This window comes from Pleurodeles waltl, chromosome 7 (assembly GCF_031143425.1).
Source record: "Pleurodeles waltl isolate 20211129_DDA chromosome 7, aPleWal1.hap1.20221129, whole genome shotgun sequence".
Lineage (NCBI taxonomy): Eukaryota > Metazoa > Chordata > Amphibia > Caudata > Salamandridae > Pleurodeles > Pleurodeles waltl.
Genome location: NC_090446.1, coordinates 1,471,975,956 through 1,471,994,289, shown reverse-complemented (window position 1 = coordinate 1,471,994,289; position 18,334 = coordinate 1,471,975,956). Strand labels below are relative to the sequence as shown.

The 18,334-nt window shown below is 46.9% G+C and overlaps 1 protein-coding gene across 1 annotated transcript in view; it reads right to left on the bottom strand.

The window, feature by feature from the left end:
- Positions 1-18,334, bottom strand: part of LOC138246526 (B-cell receptor CD22-like) — a 498,077-nt gene that overhangs the window by 17,668 nt on the left and 462,075 nt on the right. The window contains exon 13 of the mRNA XM_069201182.1: positions 4,115-4,208. Within this exon, the coding sequence (XP_069057283.1) occupies positions 4,115-4,208 (94 nt within the window). The remainder of the gene's footprint in view (positions 1-4,114; positions 4,209-18,334) is intronic.

The window sequence follows — 18,334 nt, the reverse complement described above, 5'->3', positions numbered from 1 at the left end:
AAGTCTCTGGAGTGACCCCCTGGGTAATCCACATGTTGGTAGGTTCGAAGAGGCCACATCTAATGTCAAATTGTCAGAGCTGTGGCCGCATGGCTAGAAAGGCTTTCTGTTTCTCGTTTGTGTTCCGAGAGAAATCAGGGGCTAGACGCTGCTCATGGCCTTTGTAGTCATAGAGGCCATGAGTCCGGGCTGCAGGGAGGAGCTGTTGCACCTGTTCATGTTGTGAGAAAATGGCTATTATCGGGTGAGGCTTCCCATGAGCATCCTTGCATTGAGGGCCTATCCTGTGCTCCTGTTGGAGTTCCAGTGGAGGTGAAAATGAAAGGCCATTGATGATGGGAATTGTTAGAAATGGGGTCTTTGGTTGACAGTCAGGTTACCCCCTGTTAAAGCAAGGATCCTCACTCTAGTCAGAGTAAAAGAGAATCACCCTCAGCTAACCCTTGCTTACCCCCTTGGTAGCTTGGCAGAGCAGTAGGCTTAACCTCAGAGTGCTAGGTGTAAAGTATTTGTACCAACACACACAGCAACTTAATGAAAACACTACAAAATGACACAACACCGGTTTAGGAAAATAGGAAATATTTATCTAAACAAAACAAGACCAAAACGACAAATGTCCGACATACAAAAGTCAAGTTATGAATTTTTAGAGATTAAACTCAAAAATAGTGCTTAGAAACAAAAATGCTTCGATGAGATGTTAACACGGCGTCGTGACGGAGTCGTTCCCAACAAGCCAACACCAGCGGCGCCGGACACGGAGTCGCGTAGACCCCCAAGTACAGTACCTTTGGCGAAGAGTGAAAACAAGCCGATGCGCGAAGTCGGGGATCGCAGCATCTGTGCGAAACGTTGAATCCGTGCACTTCAAGCGGCGTCGGTCACGACATGGTGCGGCGACTTCCACGGAGTCGCGGACTTCAGCGGGGCTCCAGCGGCGTCGGGCCTGCGAAGAGTGTCGCGTTCCAGCGAGGGTCACGGCGTCGGGTGCAGGCGGCGTTACCGGATTCAGCAGCGCCGTCGGTCCGGAGTCGTCCCAAGTCGATTTCCTTGGATTTCCACCAGCTTTCTTTTCAAGGGCCCAGGAACTGGATGGGGCACCACTTGTCAGAGCAGGAGTCTCTCCAGAGACTCCAGGTGCTGGCAGAGAGAAGTCTTTGCTGTCCCTGAGACTTCAAACAACAGGAGGCAAGCTCTAACTCAAGCCCTTGGAGATTTCTTCACAAGATGGAAGGCGCACAAAGTTCAGTCTTTGCCCTCTTACTCTGGCAGAAGCAGCACTGCAGGAAAGCTCCACAAAGCACAGTCACAGGCAGGGCAGCACTTCTTCCTCAGCTATCAGCTCTTCTCCAGGCAGAGGTTCCTCTTGGTTCCAGAAGTGTTTCTAAAGTCTGTAGATTTGGGTGCCCTTCTTATACCCATTTTAGTCTTTGAAGTCACCTGTCTTCAAAGGGGACTCACACCTACTTGTGAAATCCTGCCTTGCCCAGGCAAGGCCTCAGACACACACCAGGGGGTTGGAGTCTGCATTGTCAGAGGCAGGCACAGTCCTTTCAGATGAGAGTGACCACTCCACCCCTCCCTCCTAGCAGAGATGGCTAATCAGGAAATGCAGGTTACACCCCAGCTCCCTTTGTTTCACTGTCTGGTGTGAGGTGAAAAACAACCCAACTGTCAAACTGACCCAGACAGGGAATCCACAAACACGGCAGAGTCACAGAATGGTTTACGCAAGAAAATGCTCACTTTCTAAAAGTGGCATTTTCAAACGCACAATCTTAAAATCAACTTTACTAAAAGATGTATTTTTAAATTGTGAGTTCAGGGACCCCAAACTCCACATGTCCATCTACTCTCTAGGGGAATCTACACTTTAATCATATTTAAAGGTAGCCCCCATATTATCCTATGAGAGAGACAGGCCTTGCAACAGTGAAAAACGAAGTTGGCAGTATTTCACTGTCAGGACATATAAACCACATTACTATATGTCCTACCTTATCCATACACTGCACCCTGCCCTTGGGGCTACCTAGGGCCTACCTTAGGGGTGCCTTACATGTAAGAAAAGGGAAGGTTTAGGCCTGGCAAGTGGGTACACTTGCCAAGTCGAATTTACAGTGTAAAAATACACACATAGACACTGCAGTGACCGGTCTGAGACATGATTACAGGGTTACTTGTGTGGGTGGCACTACCAGTGCTGCAGGCCCACTAGTAACATTTGATTTACAGGCCCTGGGCACCTCTAGTGCACTTTACTAGGGACTTAACAGTAAAACAAATATGCCAATCATGGAGAACCAATTACGTATACATTTTAAACAGGAGCACGTGCACTTTAGCACTGGTTAGCAGCGGTAAAGTGCCCAGAGTAACAAAAACAGTAAAATCAGAGTCCAGCACACATCAACAACCTGGGGAACAGAGGCAAAAAAAGTTAAGGGAGACCATGCCAAGGATGAAAAGTCTAACAGGAATAATATCCTTAATGAAAGCTCTGACATCTGTGCCTTCTGCCTGATCCAGGATCCCAAAGAAGTGGAAATTATCCCTATGACTTCTATCCTTCAGGTCTGTGAGTTTGTCTCTTAGGTATTGCAGTTCCTGGTCTTTAACCATTGGTTGGTTAAGTTTGTCCTCCACTAGAGTTAGGTGTTGGTCAAGCCCCATCACTCTGTCCTGGAATCCAGCTATATCTGAAAGGAGGGAACTGGAGTCCGAGGTCTACTCCAATATCCTGGTGTCCATACCATCTAGGCGTTTACCCACCACTGTGATTTCCTGCAGGATGCGTTCCATCGTGGAGTCTGGTTGTGTGCCTAGGTGGGTGTCTGGCACCTTGGCGACAGGCGGTAGTTGCTGGTGGGGTCCAAGATGTAGTTGGGCAAGAGCCTCTGAAAAAAGCAGCTGATGAGCAGGTTTACAGTGAATTTATTCGAGGGCATGACAGCTCTGAATCCCACCCCCAGCTGCGGAAAGTCAATTCTGGTCACTGGCCTTGCTGCTTGTGGCCTATGGACTGACTGCCTTTAGCTGTTGGTGGACTGTGCCGAAGGGGTGTGCTAATATAGCCCTGCAGGTGCATATCCGGATGAGCCAATGTGGCAATGACCCTTAAAATAGGAAGGGAACCAGATTCAGGATGCAGTTAAAGACTCTTGCCACCCCATACATCATTACTTCTTGACCAGTGTTAGCCCAGTATTGCAGGAGCCGAAGAGACCAAAATAGCTGGGCAGTGGGGTTACATGTCCCTTCTTTTTCCTCATGCGCGCAGAGCCCTTTCAGCAAGCAACCATTATGCTTGTGGCCAGACCACGCCTCTCCCAGAAGTTACATTCTTATTGAGCAAGGAAGTTTATTATCTTTCTGAATTGGCAAGAGCGGTCAGAGGTGGGCAAGCAATACAAATGTGAATACATTTTATTGTATTCAATTAATTAAAACTATTACAACTCAGGAAGAAAAAATAGTTGAAGACAATTCATCAAGAATAATACTGCTATTCTAGACATATACAAATATAAATACTTTAAAAGTCTATCACTTAATTTAGAAAATGATAAAAGTTTTTCCTGAAATAGCCAGAAAATAATTCAGCAGCCCAACATAATTCTGAAATATTCCCAGTGCTTAAGCAATATTTGAGTGCTTCGGTATATCTTGTTATTCTGTTGGCAATACAAAGATGTAGTAACTTGAAGTAATATTGAGGCTTTGATTTTCTTGTTAAGGAAATGTTTGATCAAAGAAAAATGATCAGAGAGACAGTCCTATTTCTTAGAAATCTATCTACACTGTAAAGATGAGAAGCCAGTTTTTGAGGACAGTGAATTGAAAGCAGAAGCAAGAATGAGTAAAAAGTTATAGGCATTTCGGAGTTGCAAGCCAGAGTTTATTAAAGATGTTAGTACCAGAAGACTTACGGGTAATAAACATAACGCCCTCTCTACTTTTAGGTCTTTAGAAAAATTAGCATATTTTTTACTACAAGATTGAAGCATTTAAAAACTCTATAAGAACAGTACTATTATTAGTCAAATTTGTATGCATTCTGTTTTCCTCTCTCAGCATAATGGGTATCAGTGGACCTTCAAACCAAGGTTACCTGTGGGGCCTTGCACGGTTTTTTAACAAGGCTATAGATAGCCGATGCATCATCTCTTTTCGGTGTCGTACTGCTCCGGTGGTTGATGCTAGCCCTGCAACATTTGCAAATAGTGTTTTTAGCAGAATATTTCAGTTAGCGGTGAACATCACATGCTACTGACTTCAAAGAGCACTGAAGAAAATTACACAAGGCCACAAGATGTATTCATTATGCTTTGCTGTGCATTTGGCTGCGTTGCTTGATCAACTCATGTTGGGAGGACATTTCCATTAATTGGTATAAACATGTATTGCTCACAAAAGATTATAGTTGTTCAGTGATATGGTTTCTTTTCAGCCTGATGTGTTTCACTCTAGCAGAGGGAATTCTTCTGAATGGCAGTTAATTCATAGGATGACTTTTAACACTTTTGAAGATCAAAGATAGCTACCAACAATACTTCAATATAGGTGTGCCATAATGAGATGTCTAAATAAAGATGGACTGCAGTAAGTCTGTCAGGTTATGTCATGTACCATGAACAGTGCAAATGACCTTGAAAGGTTGCTTACCCAGAGGTTATCCCCAGACATTCTTCCAGTCCACTCACAGTCAACCCTCCAATCATCCCCAGTGACGGCGGCTTTTGAACGTTCAAATAGGCATGGCATGAATGCCTGCACAGAATGGTCCTGAGCGACCATAGCAAGCGAGCCCGAAGCTTTTAGGTGTGTTTAGCAGTGACGGCTGGTAATTTTAGGAGGGAGGGGGCGGGCGGGAAGCACACTCATACTCATTCATTCACAAACACGCGCGCACACACATCCATTCACAACACTCATCAAATATTCAGACATACACGCACACACGCACCAAACATTAATTTTAAAAAAAAACGCACACACTTACCTCCAGCTTTGCTTCAGAGGTCCCAGGAGGGTTGGGACTGCTGCCATACCTCAGTGACTGACCTTAGGTCAGCCAGTGAGGTAAGGCAGCAGTCCTAACTTCGTCACAGAGTGAGATGGGGTCCGTGAAACTGCTGACCCCACCCCACTCTGTGACGAGGGGTCTCTGATTGACACACACCCCAGGCACTTGAGGGCATAAACCTGAAGCATCCAGGTCAGAGTCAATGGGTGACGCTTCTCCTCGTCACCGAGGGGAAGGGCCTCGAGGTACCTTTGCTGAGGAGGTCACGTCCATAGGAGCTGTGACTTCTTCAGCCCAGCAAAGTTCAGCTCAGGCAGCCAGGAGTCTGTGCAAACCACGCATGTCTCGCTCCTGGCTTCCTGATCTGAAAATGAAGAGTTTCGGTCAGTCTGACCTTTGGTCAGACTGACCGAAACTCTTCATGAGGGGCAAAAGGTGCCCTAAAGTGTGGGCCGCGGCTAGTGTTTAAGGATTATCTTCTCCCAGCATGAAATATTATCAGAAAAGTAGATGCCAAAGTGCATTCATGGCAATTTCAAATAAATTATCTGGCACTCTAGATCTGATGAGGAATGATTCAAATATCCTAAAATCTCAGACTTTGAAACAGCAGGAACTAGGTATGTGACTGGCTCATTAACAGAGGCAATTACATTTCCAGGAGTGGGAAATGCCTGTATTACAGCTTTTGAGGTTTCAAAATTATGCCTGTGCTGTGTCAGAAGTGACAATTTGACCTTTGACAGTGCGAAAAGAGGAGAGAGGGAGAATTTTAAAAACTGCAACCAGAACATGCATTGTGCAGACAGGATTATAGTTTTTCCTTGATTTACAAAATACAAAACCACAGTGGCGTAGCAAGGACAACTTATCCCTAATTCAAGCAAGAAAATTGGGCCTCCGTTCTACGGCCACCTTAAACCCTAATGCAAATGAGAAAATTAAGCATCTCTTCGACAGATTGGTTGTGAAAACAGCAATTTACTTGGGTGAAGAGGGTCCCTCACACTCCAGGGCATTATTTCCACACCACCTGTCTCACCATCGATAGCTACACCCTTGATGTACAAGGATAGCTCTCAAATTCCATCTCAAGTTCTAGCAGTTCCTCTTTTTTTTTCCTTTGCCTTCTGGTATGTGTGGTGGTCGTTTCACAGAGAAATGCTCAGGATTATTACCAATGCAAACAAGCATTTGCAATGCGTCTTGCATTTACTCGAGTTAAAGCTATTAACGTTGTAAACTCCGAACCACACTTTTCTTGCCACATAAACTGAAAAGTAAAACAGTTTCACATAAGTGAGCCGATGGCCACAATGAGCGCAAAGCAAACACAAAAGGAAACAGAAGTCCCCTCGCAGTGAAACTTATCGGCAAAAGTGCAATTATCCATGTAACCCCAAATGTGCAACTATCCATATAACTGCAAATGTGCAATTATCCATGTAACTGGCAAAAGTGCAAATATCCATGTAATAGGTTATGGGAACACCTTTTTAGTGTTCTACCGAAAAAAAGACAAAGAGTGAAACAAAGCAGCAAGTTCTAAAATATCAAAGGGGCTGGTCCACCTAACACTGATAGCATGCCTGTGTACATGGACAAAGAACAAGGAAATACTCATAAAAAGCCTGAAATGCTGGACTTGTTACATGGTGCAAAATATTATTTTATGAAAATGAAAGTGTGTCTTTGCCTGGCCACAGAATGATTTAACATAAGAATGAATGCAGAAAAATGAATAACTTGGTGTCCCTGCCACTTGAGAATGCTACAGTCATGTCTATGCCTGGGCTTGGGAGGGACTAACGGACAGGGCAGGCCCATGCATTGTAAAGACCAATAGGACCACCATGGGACAGAGTGGAAGAGTTCTGGTTCTCCAAAATATGTACTGGTGGTCCAACTGGCAGCCCCCGGCGCAACATAAGCACTGGGTTAAGGAGAGGGCACTGTATGGCCATAAAGATAGGGTGGTGGGTAGTTATAAAGTAAGGTTTCATTTTAAGATGTAGGTTAGCATAGGGTCAGTACACTTACTTTGAATCTATCTCACTCAATGTAGTGGTAATATCAGAAGTGGTAATCTCCACAGTGGTAATCCCTGCAGTGGTAATCTCAGTGGTAGTAATCATAGTAGTGGTAATATCAGTAGTGGTAATCCCATTGGTAGTAATCACATCAATCGTAATCTCAGCAGTGGTAATCCCTGCAGTGGTAATCTCTGAGTTAGTAATCCCAGTATTGATAATCTCAGCAGTGGTAATCCCTGCAGTGATAATTTTAAACAGTGGTAATCTCAGCAAAGGTAATCCCTGCACTGGTAATCTCAGAGGTATTAATCACATTAGTGGTAACCTCAGCAGTGGTAACCCCTGCAGGGGTAATCTCAGAGGTAGTTATCACAGTAGGGGTTATGCCAACAGTGGTAATCTCATAGTTAGCAATCACAGTAGTGGCAATCTCAGCAGTGGTAATCCCTATAGTGGTTCTCTCAGAGGTAGTAATCATATTAGTTGTAACTCAGCAGTGGTAATCCCTGCAGTGGTAATATCAGCGGTAGTAGTCACAGTAGAGTTAATCTCTGCAGTGGTACTCCCTGCAGGAGTAATCTCAAAGGTAGTAATCACAGCAGTGGTAATCTCAGCAGTGGTAATCCCTGCAGTGGTACTCTCAGAGGTAGTAATCACAACATTGGTAATTCGGCAGTGGTAATCCCTGCAGTGGTAATCTCAGCGATAGTAACCACAGTAGTGGTAATCTCAGCAGTGGCAATCACTGCAGTGGTAATTTCAAAGGTGGTAATCTCAGCAGAGGTAATCTTTGCACTGGAAATCTCAGAGGTAGTAATCACAGCAGTGGTAACCTAAGGAGTGGTAATCCCTGTTCATTTCAGTGTAGTAGATTCTATGTAGCGGAATATGGAGTCCTTTGTACTTTAGGGGGTGACATAGAACCCTTTGTACTGGGTCCTCGGTCTGATATGTTCATTGCATTTGCGTGTGCATAACGCTCAAACATTTTCTGTTTATAACGCGCTTCCCTGAAGAACATGTTTAAACCACTTCCTCCTCTGCGAGAAAAAGGGACTCTGAACTGAGTACAGTACAGTGCCTTCCTGAGAGGCACCATCCTCATCTAAAGGTAAACATCTTCCTTCGTTTAGTTTTTACTCAGCAGACTAGGGCCCTATAAAACAATGGGACTTGGATAGAATCTATTTCACAAGAATTTGCAGTGCATTGGGTCTTGCGTTTACTTGAGTTAAAGCTATTAGCGTTGTAAACTCCTAACCTGACTTTTCTTAGCACATAAACTGAAAAGTAAAACAGTTTCACACAAGCGAGCACAAAGCAAACACACAAAAGGGAACAGAAGTCTGCTGGCAGCAAAACATATTGGCAAAAGTGCAAATATCCATGTAACATGGTCGATGTCATGCAAAACGCTCGACTTCTGCCCAGAGAGATTGCGCTACCTACGAAATAAAGAGGAAAAATAGTGCAGAAACCATGCGGAAAACATGAAGCCTGGTGTGTTTTCAGTAGTTGGCCGGTGTGCTCGAGGCGGGCTAAACACTGGAAGAGGCATGGCGTATGCATGCCTTCCACTAATGAAATCAAACTAAATTTAAAAGGCAAGCTGATGAACCACACAAAACGGATGGGCTTGGCGTGGGTGTGGTTAAAAGCCCAAAGAGAGATTACACCAGGGACAGAGCACTTTGCACTCGACCCTAAAAACAGCCACCTATGGAATGGGAAAACTTGAAAGCTCTACATATACTGCACAGTTTTTTTGTTTTATGGCCTGGATTATTTCACAAGTTTACCAGACTAGTTCAAGAAATTCATTTACCATACCCTCTTTCACCCTACTACCTGCAAAACAATTTTTAAAAGCTGTAGAACAGAAATCTGATGATTTTGCAGGGGGAGCGAGGGGTGCAGTAATAAAATGGTAGGAAATTACTTTGGACCACAGTGGGGTTCGGATGAGTTTTCTTTATATTTTCGCTCATCCTCCTCCTATTATCTATTTGTGAAGCAGATCGAACGTCGGTTCCACTTGCCATTTGTAGTGTTGGGGGCCTTAGGCCCTCATGCTACTAAAATGAGGTGACACATACACATAGTCTGGGTTTTGTTAACTGGCCTCGAGCACGTGCACCCAGCCCTTTTTATTGGCAGGGTAACCTGACCGGTGACGTCTATGTTGGATGGGTGTGTAGTGTGTGTGTAAAGCCATCCCTCAGCCGAGTGGTTGGTGGAACACTAGAACGTGTCCAGCAGGACACTACAGCATTCACGCTCTCATCCTTTCAATCCACGCAAGATCCACCCAGAGTAGACATACATACAAAAACAGTCACAAAGACATACATGCACAGTCCCCTAGCACACAGACAAACACGTATGCACACGCTCTCCTACAAAGTGAAACTGCTTAAAAAAACTTACCTGTGGCAGACCTCTTTGACCTGAGCTTGCATGCTCTTTGATCACATCCACGATTCCAGAATCCTGTACCTCTGGCAAGCATCACATCAGTCGGGTCTAAGATCTTCTACCCAATCAGAAGCTGGGATAGAGTTAGAGGTAAACTATTTTTCTCATTTTAAATTTTTGATAAGGGAAAAGGCTGCATTATTGGTACGCCTTGAAACTCCATTATCTGATGTGCTGCACTGCCCGACACTAGAACAGCAAATCAGATGTCTATTTTGACTGTGCGAGGCTTTGCTATAACAGCCACTGCCAGACACATGGGCAACACAGCCAGTAGAGCCCTTTTCTGCCAGAAAGTGGATATTACGGGGCATATTTATACTCTGTTTGCGCCGGAATTGCGTCGGTTTTTTTTACGCAATTCCGACGCAAAACTAACTCCATATTTATACTTTGGCGTTAGACGCGTCTAGCGCCAAAGTCCATGGAGTTTGCGTCATTTTTTAGCGTGGACACCTACTTTGCGTTAATGAGATGCAAGGTAGGCGTTCCCGTCTAAAAAATTGGCTCCGAGGCATGTGCGCCGTATTTACACTCCCGGGCAAAATTCACGCCCGGGAGTGGGCGGGTCAACAAAAAATGACATACGGCCGCTTTTGCGCCGTTTTTGAGCGCCTGGACAAGGCAGGCGTTAAGGGACCTGTGGGCTCGGAAGGAGCCCAGAGGTGCCCTCCCATGCCCCCAGGGACACCCCCTGTCACCCTTGCCCACCCCAGGAGGACACCTAATGCTGGAGGGACCCATCCCAGGGACATTAAGGTAAGTTCAGGTAAGTATTTTTTTTTATTTTTTTGGGTGGCATAGGGGGGCCTGATTTGTGCCCCCCTAAATGCCACTATGCCCAATGACCATGCCCAGGGGACAGAAGTCCCCTGGGCATGGCCATTGGGCAAGGGGGCATGACTCCTGTCTTTGCTAAGACAGGAGTCATTTCTATGGGGGTTGGGAGTCGAAAAAAATGGTGCAAATCGGGTTGAGGCGAAAAATTTGCCTCAGCCTGACTTGCCCCATTTTTTGACGCCCAAGCTCCATATCCCCCTACGCCGGCGCTGCCTGGTGTACGTCGTTTTTTTCCACGCACACCAGGCAGCGCCGGCGGCTGACGCCGGCTAACGTCATTGATTAAATACGGCACCCGCATGGCGCTTCAGAATGGCGTTAGCCGGCGCTAATTTTTTTGACGCAATACTGCGTTAGCGCAGTTTTGCGTCAAAAAGTATAAATATGGCCCTCCATCTTTTATATGTCACCCTTGCCCACCCCAGGAGGACACCCAAGGCTGGAGGGACCCATCCCAGGGACATTAAGGTAAGTTCAGGTAAGTATTTTTTTTTATTTTTTTGGGTGGCATGGGGGGCCTGATTTGTGCCCCCCTAAATGCCACTATGCCCAATGGCCATGCCCAGGGGACAGAAGTCCCCTGGGCATGGCCATTGGGCAAGGGGGCATGACTCCTGTCTTTGCTAAGACAGGAGTCATTTCTATGGGGGTTGGGAGTCGAAAAAAATGGTGCAAATCGGGTTGAGGCGAAATATTTGCCTCAGCCTGACTTGCCCCATTTTTTGACGCCCAAGCTCCATATCCCCCTACGCCGGCGCTGCCTGGTGTATGTCGTTTTTTTCCACGCACACCAGGCAGCGCCGGCGGCTAACGCCGGCGGCTAACGCCGGCTAACGTCATTGATTAAATACGGCACCCGCATGGCGCTTCAGAATGGCGTTAGCCGGCGCTAATTTTTTTGACGCAATACTGCGTTAGCGCAGTTTTGCGTCAAAAAGTATAAATATGGCCCTCCATCTTTTATATGTAAACAGACGATCCAATATTATTACACATTAAGCAATTAATTGCAGAGGAAGGCAGAAGGGCGATGCTCTGGAGCCCTCTATAGTTTTTTTAAACAACATTTTTGTTCCATTTTCAAATTATCAGACAACATAGCAATTCAAGTTGACATCAGTAAACATTTGAAAGCATACTTTCTATTGTACTTTTGGGATATGTTGAATACATCAGGTAGGTGTACAGAATATAGAAGTGCCCAGGATAATATCTTGCCATCAACTTGTTCCCATCGTTCCCAATTTGAACTTCCCACCACCTCCCTCTTCTAATCTCTGCCTCCCTTGCAAACCCCTAACAGTGCACGTGACTATATTGATTGAACAGTGATGATACATCATGTAGACCAGAGTTTAACAACATTCAGCCCAGGCAAGCTTGTAAGTGTATCTGTCTTGGCCACAGCCATGTCTTTTCCATTATCAGATAGTAGGGAGCTGTCAGGGGATACCATATTATCCTATGCCCTGGCCTTATTCATTGTGCAACAGCCATGTTTTGTTTCCCTGAACAAGACAGCACTTTCATAGCCCGCTCACAGCAGGAGAGCTTCTCTCCATTTATTCACCTGAGGGGTTTTGGCTGCCTTCTAGCGCATCTAAATTGCGCGATTGGCAAGTATGAGGGTGAGGTCCAGAAGCTTAATGGTCACTTTGTATTTAGTGGGCCATGGATATCCTCCCAATAAACACACCAAGGGGGAGCGAGGGATCATCCTTTCCATCACCTTGTTGATGCATTCTACTACCCCTTCTCAAAACGTAGTCAGAGCTGGACAGGTCCATATCATATGAAGCATTTCTGCCCATCTTCACCGCTTCAGAGACAGGTTGTTTATTGTGCCCCAAATATTCATTTTATTTTAGCCAGTGTAAGATATGCTCTATGTAGGTAGCAGGAGTTTAACAGTTTAAACCTGGGGTTGCAGGAGATTGTGTGTATTCATCAAAATCTTGTCCAAGTCAGTGTCCGTGAGAGGGTGTGCAAGGTCCTCCTCCCACCCATGCACTCAAGAAATCAAAACGGACATGCCGGAGGCTGGAGAAGAAGTGGAGGAACAGCAAATCCCCGGAAGACCTTGCACTGTTCAAATCCGCCACTAGATCCCACCATGGCCTCATCAGGTCCACCAGGAAGACCGCCCACAGGACTGCATCAGCACCACCACACACAACACTCAAGAACTCTTAACGTTATCAAAGAATTCGCCAAATCAGAAGCCGAGACCACCAACATCCTACCCTCTCAGGATCTCTGCAACAGACTTGCCTCCTTCTTCCATCAGAAGATCAAAGACATCTACAAAAGCTTTGGACCCCAAAACACGCTGAACTCACCAAAGACACCCCTGCCTGGACCCTCCGAACCCCAAAGACTCCTGCACACCTACACCCCCTCACGATGGATGAGACCCACTCAATCATCAGCAGCATCCACTCCTGAGCCCCTACCGACTTCTGCCCCCACTACATCTTCAACAAGGCCAGAGGCTTGTCCGCGCCCTAACTCCACAAGACCATCAACTGCTCTAGAGTCAGCAACCTACCCAGAAGACTGAAACCATGCTGAGATTCGACCACTCCTGAAGAAACCCACAGCCGAACGGATCTCAAGAACAACCTCCCTATCTCCCTGCTGCCCTTCCCATCTAAGGTTGCTGAGAAAGCAATCAACACTCAGCTACGCCAACACATCTAGGACAACAAGTTCCGAGACGTCTCCCAATCAGGATTCAGAATTAACCACAGCACCAAAACCACCCTGCTCGCGCCACAGACAACATCCGCTGCATCCTCGACCGTGGACATACAGCAGCCCTCATCCTACTTGATCTTTCAGCGGCCTTCGATACAGTATCCCACCGCACCCTATGCGCTAGACTCCACACAGCAGGCATACAAGGCAAGGCCCTTCGATGGATACACTCCTTACTAACAGGCAGAACACAGAAAGTCAGACTCCTGCCGCACTTGTCAGAACCTACAGACATCAGCTGTGGAGTACCTCAGGGATCATCGCTGAGCCCCACTCTGTTCAACTGCTATATGACCTCGCTTGCCCCAGTCAGGAACTACGGCATGAACATCGTCTCTTACACAGATGACACCCAGCTGATCATCTCCCTGACCGAGAACTCCTCAACAGTCAAGAAGAATTTCAGGGATGGGATGGAAGCAGTCGCTACTTGGATGAGGGAGAGCTGCCTTAAGCTGAACTCCGACAAAACCGAGATCCTCATCATGGGACCTTCCTCCTCAACCTGGGATAACTCCTGGTGGCCTTCATTATTTGGTGGGCCCCCACAACCCACTCACTACGCATGTGACCTCAGCGTCACCCCAACTCAACGCTCACCATGACCAGACAGATCAACTCCGTCACCTCCAACTGCTTCCACACCCTCCGACTCCTACAAAAGATCTTCAGATGGATCCCAACTGACAGCAGAAAAACTGTGACACACGCACTTATCACAAGCAGACTTGACTACAGCAGCACCTTCTATGCTGGAACTGTCACGAAGAATTTAAGCAAGCTGCAACAAATTCTGAATACTGCCTCAAGACTCGTCCTAAACATTCCTTGTCAAGAGGGCACATCACAGAACCCCTGATAAACCTCCACTTGCTCACAGTCCAGAAGAAGATAATTTTCAAACTCCTCCTGCAGGCCTACAGAGCCCTCCATGACAGCAGACCCGGCTACCTCAACCCCCGCATCACCTGGTACTCCCCTTGCAGACCCCTCTGTTTGTCTCAAAAGTCACTCACCAATGTACCCCGCATAAAAAAAGTCCTATGCTGAAGGAAGATCTTTCATATACCTGGCAGCAAAAGGTTAGAACACCTTACCCTTTCATCTCAGACAGTCGCCATCGCTGCCTCAGTTCAGCAAGGACTTCAAGACCTGTTTCTTCAACTGATTTCTGAGGAAACACCCCTCAGCAATTGAGACCCTATGGGTGAGTGGTGCGCTTTAAAACATATGATTGATTGATTGATTTTATCACAGATCTACCAGTGGGGTTTGATATCAGCTCTCACAGAGGAAGGTGACTTCAAGCAGCATCACATCTCACCCTCCGTTGGAAAGAAAATTTCACAGCCCAGTCCCCAAGTGTCAAGGACCATGTTGGAGCAGGACCCTACTTTGTTTTCCCAGCAGCAGTCTTTTCCATGCATGCTCGCTACCTGGTGTCCACTTCATGTTCATCAAATAAGTTTGTTGCAGTGTCAGGTGTGACCTGGGGGAGGGAGACTCCCAAGTGTAATGTGAGTCTGAGTCCTCCATCTCCAAATCTTATTGCTATGATGCTTGGATAGAACTGGCTCCAGTCAGGGCCACCACCACCTCTACCACTTTGTGGCACTCCTCCAACATGTGCGAGATAGCCGGGCCGGTTTGCATTAATGCAGTTGTCCTCCTTTTCAAGGGATTCCGGATGCCCCTGTGGTCTTCTGAGGAAGGGTTCGCCTCGGTCCGTGGCAGTTTCTCAATCCAGTCACAGAGCATGTGTGGGGGAGTAAGGAAATACACTGCATCGTCATGTGTCACCCAAATCCTTGCCTGCAACAACATGGCATACTTGAAGCTGTTTTTTGGTATCTGTGAATGAGGCCCATTGTTTTAGCACTTCTCTCATAAAGTCAGGGGAAATCATTACCCTCTGATTCTCTACAGTGATGTTCCCCTTAGTGTGGGCTTGGGCCAGAATATGGTCATGGTCTTTGAAGTGCAATACATTGGTGATTACCAGCCTCGGCCTGCTCCTGACATCGGGGTCTGGCCGGCACCCGTTGAGCTCTACTAGAATGAGTAAAAGCCCTCTGGGGCCACGTCACTGCGAAGCCAGTTCTCCAAAAAGCAGGTCATGTCTCCTCCAAGACCCTTGATTAATTCTGACATTCCAATAATATGGATATTATTTCATCAAGCCCTGTTCTCTTCCTCTTCTGCTCGGAGTGCTAGTGTTTTTACTTTCCCCTCTACTTTCTCAAGTCTCTATCGCATGTTGGTGACATCTAAGTTAAGGTCATCTATTGTCCCTTCTGTTGTAGTATATCTCTGCCAAACAATGATGATCGTCATGTAGTAACCCCAAGTGTTGGGAAGTTTGTCATTAGTTGTGTGGCCTGCACAAGTAATGGGTCCACACTCGACCACCACTGAGAACCAAACACCCCATTGTAGCACTTGACACTTATAAGGTAGCGTTGCAGAGCAGTCCAAGGCTTACTCAAGGGAGGTGATGTGGGCTAGCAATTGCTATTCACAAACACACAAGAATAACACTCAATCAATGATTGTCAAGTTTGTGCTTTTTCTTTTGACAAAGTAAAAGTACATTTATTACACACAGTACTCAATACTATGCAACAATTTACAAATATACACAAGGTGATGGAATTACTTTTGGATGATGTTGCGTAATCATTCTTATCTCTCCCAAAGGGAGACATAAATCAACAACCCATATGGCATATCATTCACTTGTATTCCAACGCAATATTTCACTGTAACTTGGAGTGAGAGTACATAATACTGGCAAAAAAAGTACATCTAGTTTTATCACTAGTGGCTGCCAGTCTCATTCTCAAATAAGCATCACCAAGGAACATACATAGGCAGGTTGGAGTGGGTTTCACTGTTAGGATTACCCTCAACATGATATACACAGTCTACACACACCCTGAAAGGGTGTGGGCCAAGGTTCATCATATTCCACATTGAAACATTCAGTATACAAATGTTGCACAGTTGACACAGTCCCTAAAGGACATCACTTAATTGTTAATCTCTAATATCATCTTTCACCCCTAGAGGGTGCCTTTTCATATGACACTACACATGCCATATCATTGGCCACAACGCTGCAGCCATACATTTTGAATCAAATTTAGCATAAAATGCTACCACTTTAACCGTAGTCCCCCATTTGTATAAAAACACTTGTAATTACAGCCTTTCACCTCTAGAGGGTGTTCACCATTGTACTAATCCGTTATCATCATTCAATCCACAAGTTCTGCAGCCATGATCTTCACCCCTAAAGGGTGCAGTTCCACCACACTGAAAGAAAAGTTCCAGCTGGGACAGAGCTTGAAAATACATTGGAACCATTGAGGGGTTATCGTTTCAAGTCCCTTGAAACTGAGGTTGGGGACATTTGATAAATCCCTGGGGGGAAGGCTGTGCTCCATCTGCAGCTCCCCCACAAGTGGTGATCATTTTGGTGGTGACCCCTCTCCTAGGAGTCACCACCATGCCAAATGAGTGTTTTTGCCCAGGGAATTTGGCAAGCACCACAGGGCATTTTGGGGCGCTCCCTCTGAAGGGTGCATAACAAATGAGTGGCTCTCCCACTCCTCTGTGGGGGTTTCCTTTGTGGGCTGGGGTATGGTTAGGGATGTGCGGTCCCACCCAGACACCCCGGTCCCACCAAGGGACACCCCGCGGCCTGTATCCATGTTGGAGAGCAGCTCCAGGAGGCCACCCCCAGCAGCTCTGGCCAGTTCCCTGCCAGGCCAGCACCCTCAAGTGATGCCGCGGGAGCCGGCTCTTCGTTTTGAGTCTGACCGCTCCCATGGGCATACGCGTATGATGCTGCAGCAAGGCTGGTTGTATGGTGGAGTGCGGTGGTACTCCCCTCCTTCTCTGGCCATCGGGGGCACAGGGATGGGGTCCGGGGCCCCCTTCTTCACCTTTGCGAGAGGCTCGATAGTGTCCCCTGACTTTACTTTGCTGTGGAGCCCCGGGATGTGGTCCGGGGCCTCTCTCATCATCTTTGCAGGGCAGTGATGGCATCCCCCAACTTTGCTTCTTTGTGGGGCCACGGGATGGGATGCTGTCACACCAATTTTCGAGGTGGCGTGACAGTACTTCCTCAATACAGCATTCTTTGCTGGGAACTCGTGACAACGCTTCCTGGCCACACCCCTGGGGCAGGAATCCAGCATGGCAGTGGAGCCCCACACGCTTCGCCGATCGACAGAGGTCAAAGGTTGCCAAACTTTGGAGGAAGATGTCTCGGGCCCCAGGTGGCCATTCTCAATGATCTTCAGCTCCTTTTGCTCCTAGTGGCAAGCCCTTGCCACCTGGGCCCTTTTCTTTACGCCTCTGGCCTAGAAGCTTCCTAACTCAGTAGGGAGCCAGCCCTTCATCTGGGTGCCTTCCTTTCTTCTGGGCCGCACACTGTCCTTGCGCCAGAGCCTAGTCTTTCCCACAAATGGTCCTCAGGGGATGTAGGGGGTCCAGGTTATCTAGTCCTGGGGAGTTCCACACTGGGTCTGGAGTCATGCCAGGGCAGAGGCCTTGCCCCAGTTGGCAGTGAGGGGGTTCTTCTTTCCAGTTGTCCATGATGTCAGTCTTCAGTCCCAGTGTTCTGCAGAGAAGCGTAGCCAAGAAAGAGAGCCCTCCCCTATGCAAGACCTTTTAAGTGGGGCGGAAGTGTAAAGCAGGGTGGCACCTCTGGCCTATCCTGATGTGCCATATCACTTCTCTGCCCCTACCCCAACCTTCCTGCACAGTCTTTTGGAATAGCTCAACATGGTGTCGTCCAGGAGTCAGTTTCCACATGTGCTTTGAGAGACTCAGCCCCTCCTCCCTGACATTCCTACCCAGGCCTCTTCTAGCAATTCCTCCAAGAAGACCCTCCTTTCTCAGGGGCCTGGGGCAGGCCTCATTCCTGGCATGGAATGACAGCTGACTGATTGATGCAAGTCCCTGCTCCTTCAGCTGGTCAAAGCAGTAATTGGCCCTAATCCTGAGCTGAGTCAGAAAGATGACATTCCTATATGACACATAAGCTGTCCAAGTATGCTTTTGTAACCTACTGCTTCATTATTTTAATACAGGTTACAGTGTACATTGGTGCAACACTGGAGTTTGTGGACCCAAGGGAACTGGAGTTGCACCCTAGGCCAGCCTTTCCCATTGACATATAATGGAGTGTCAC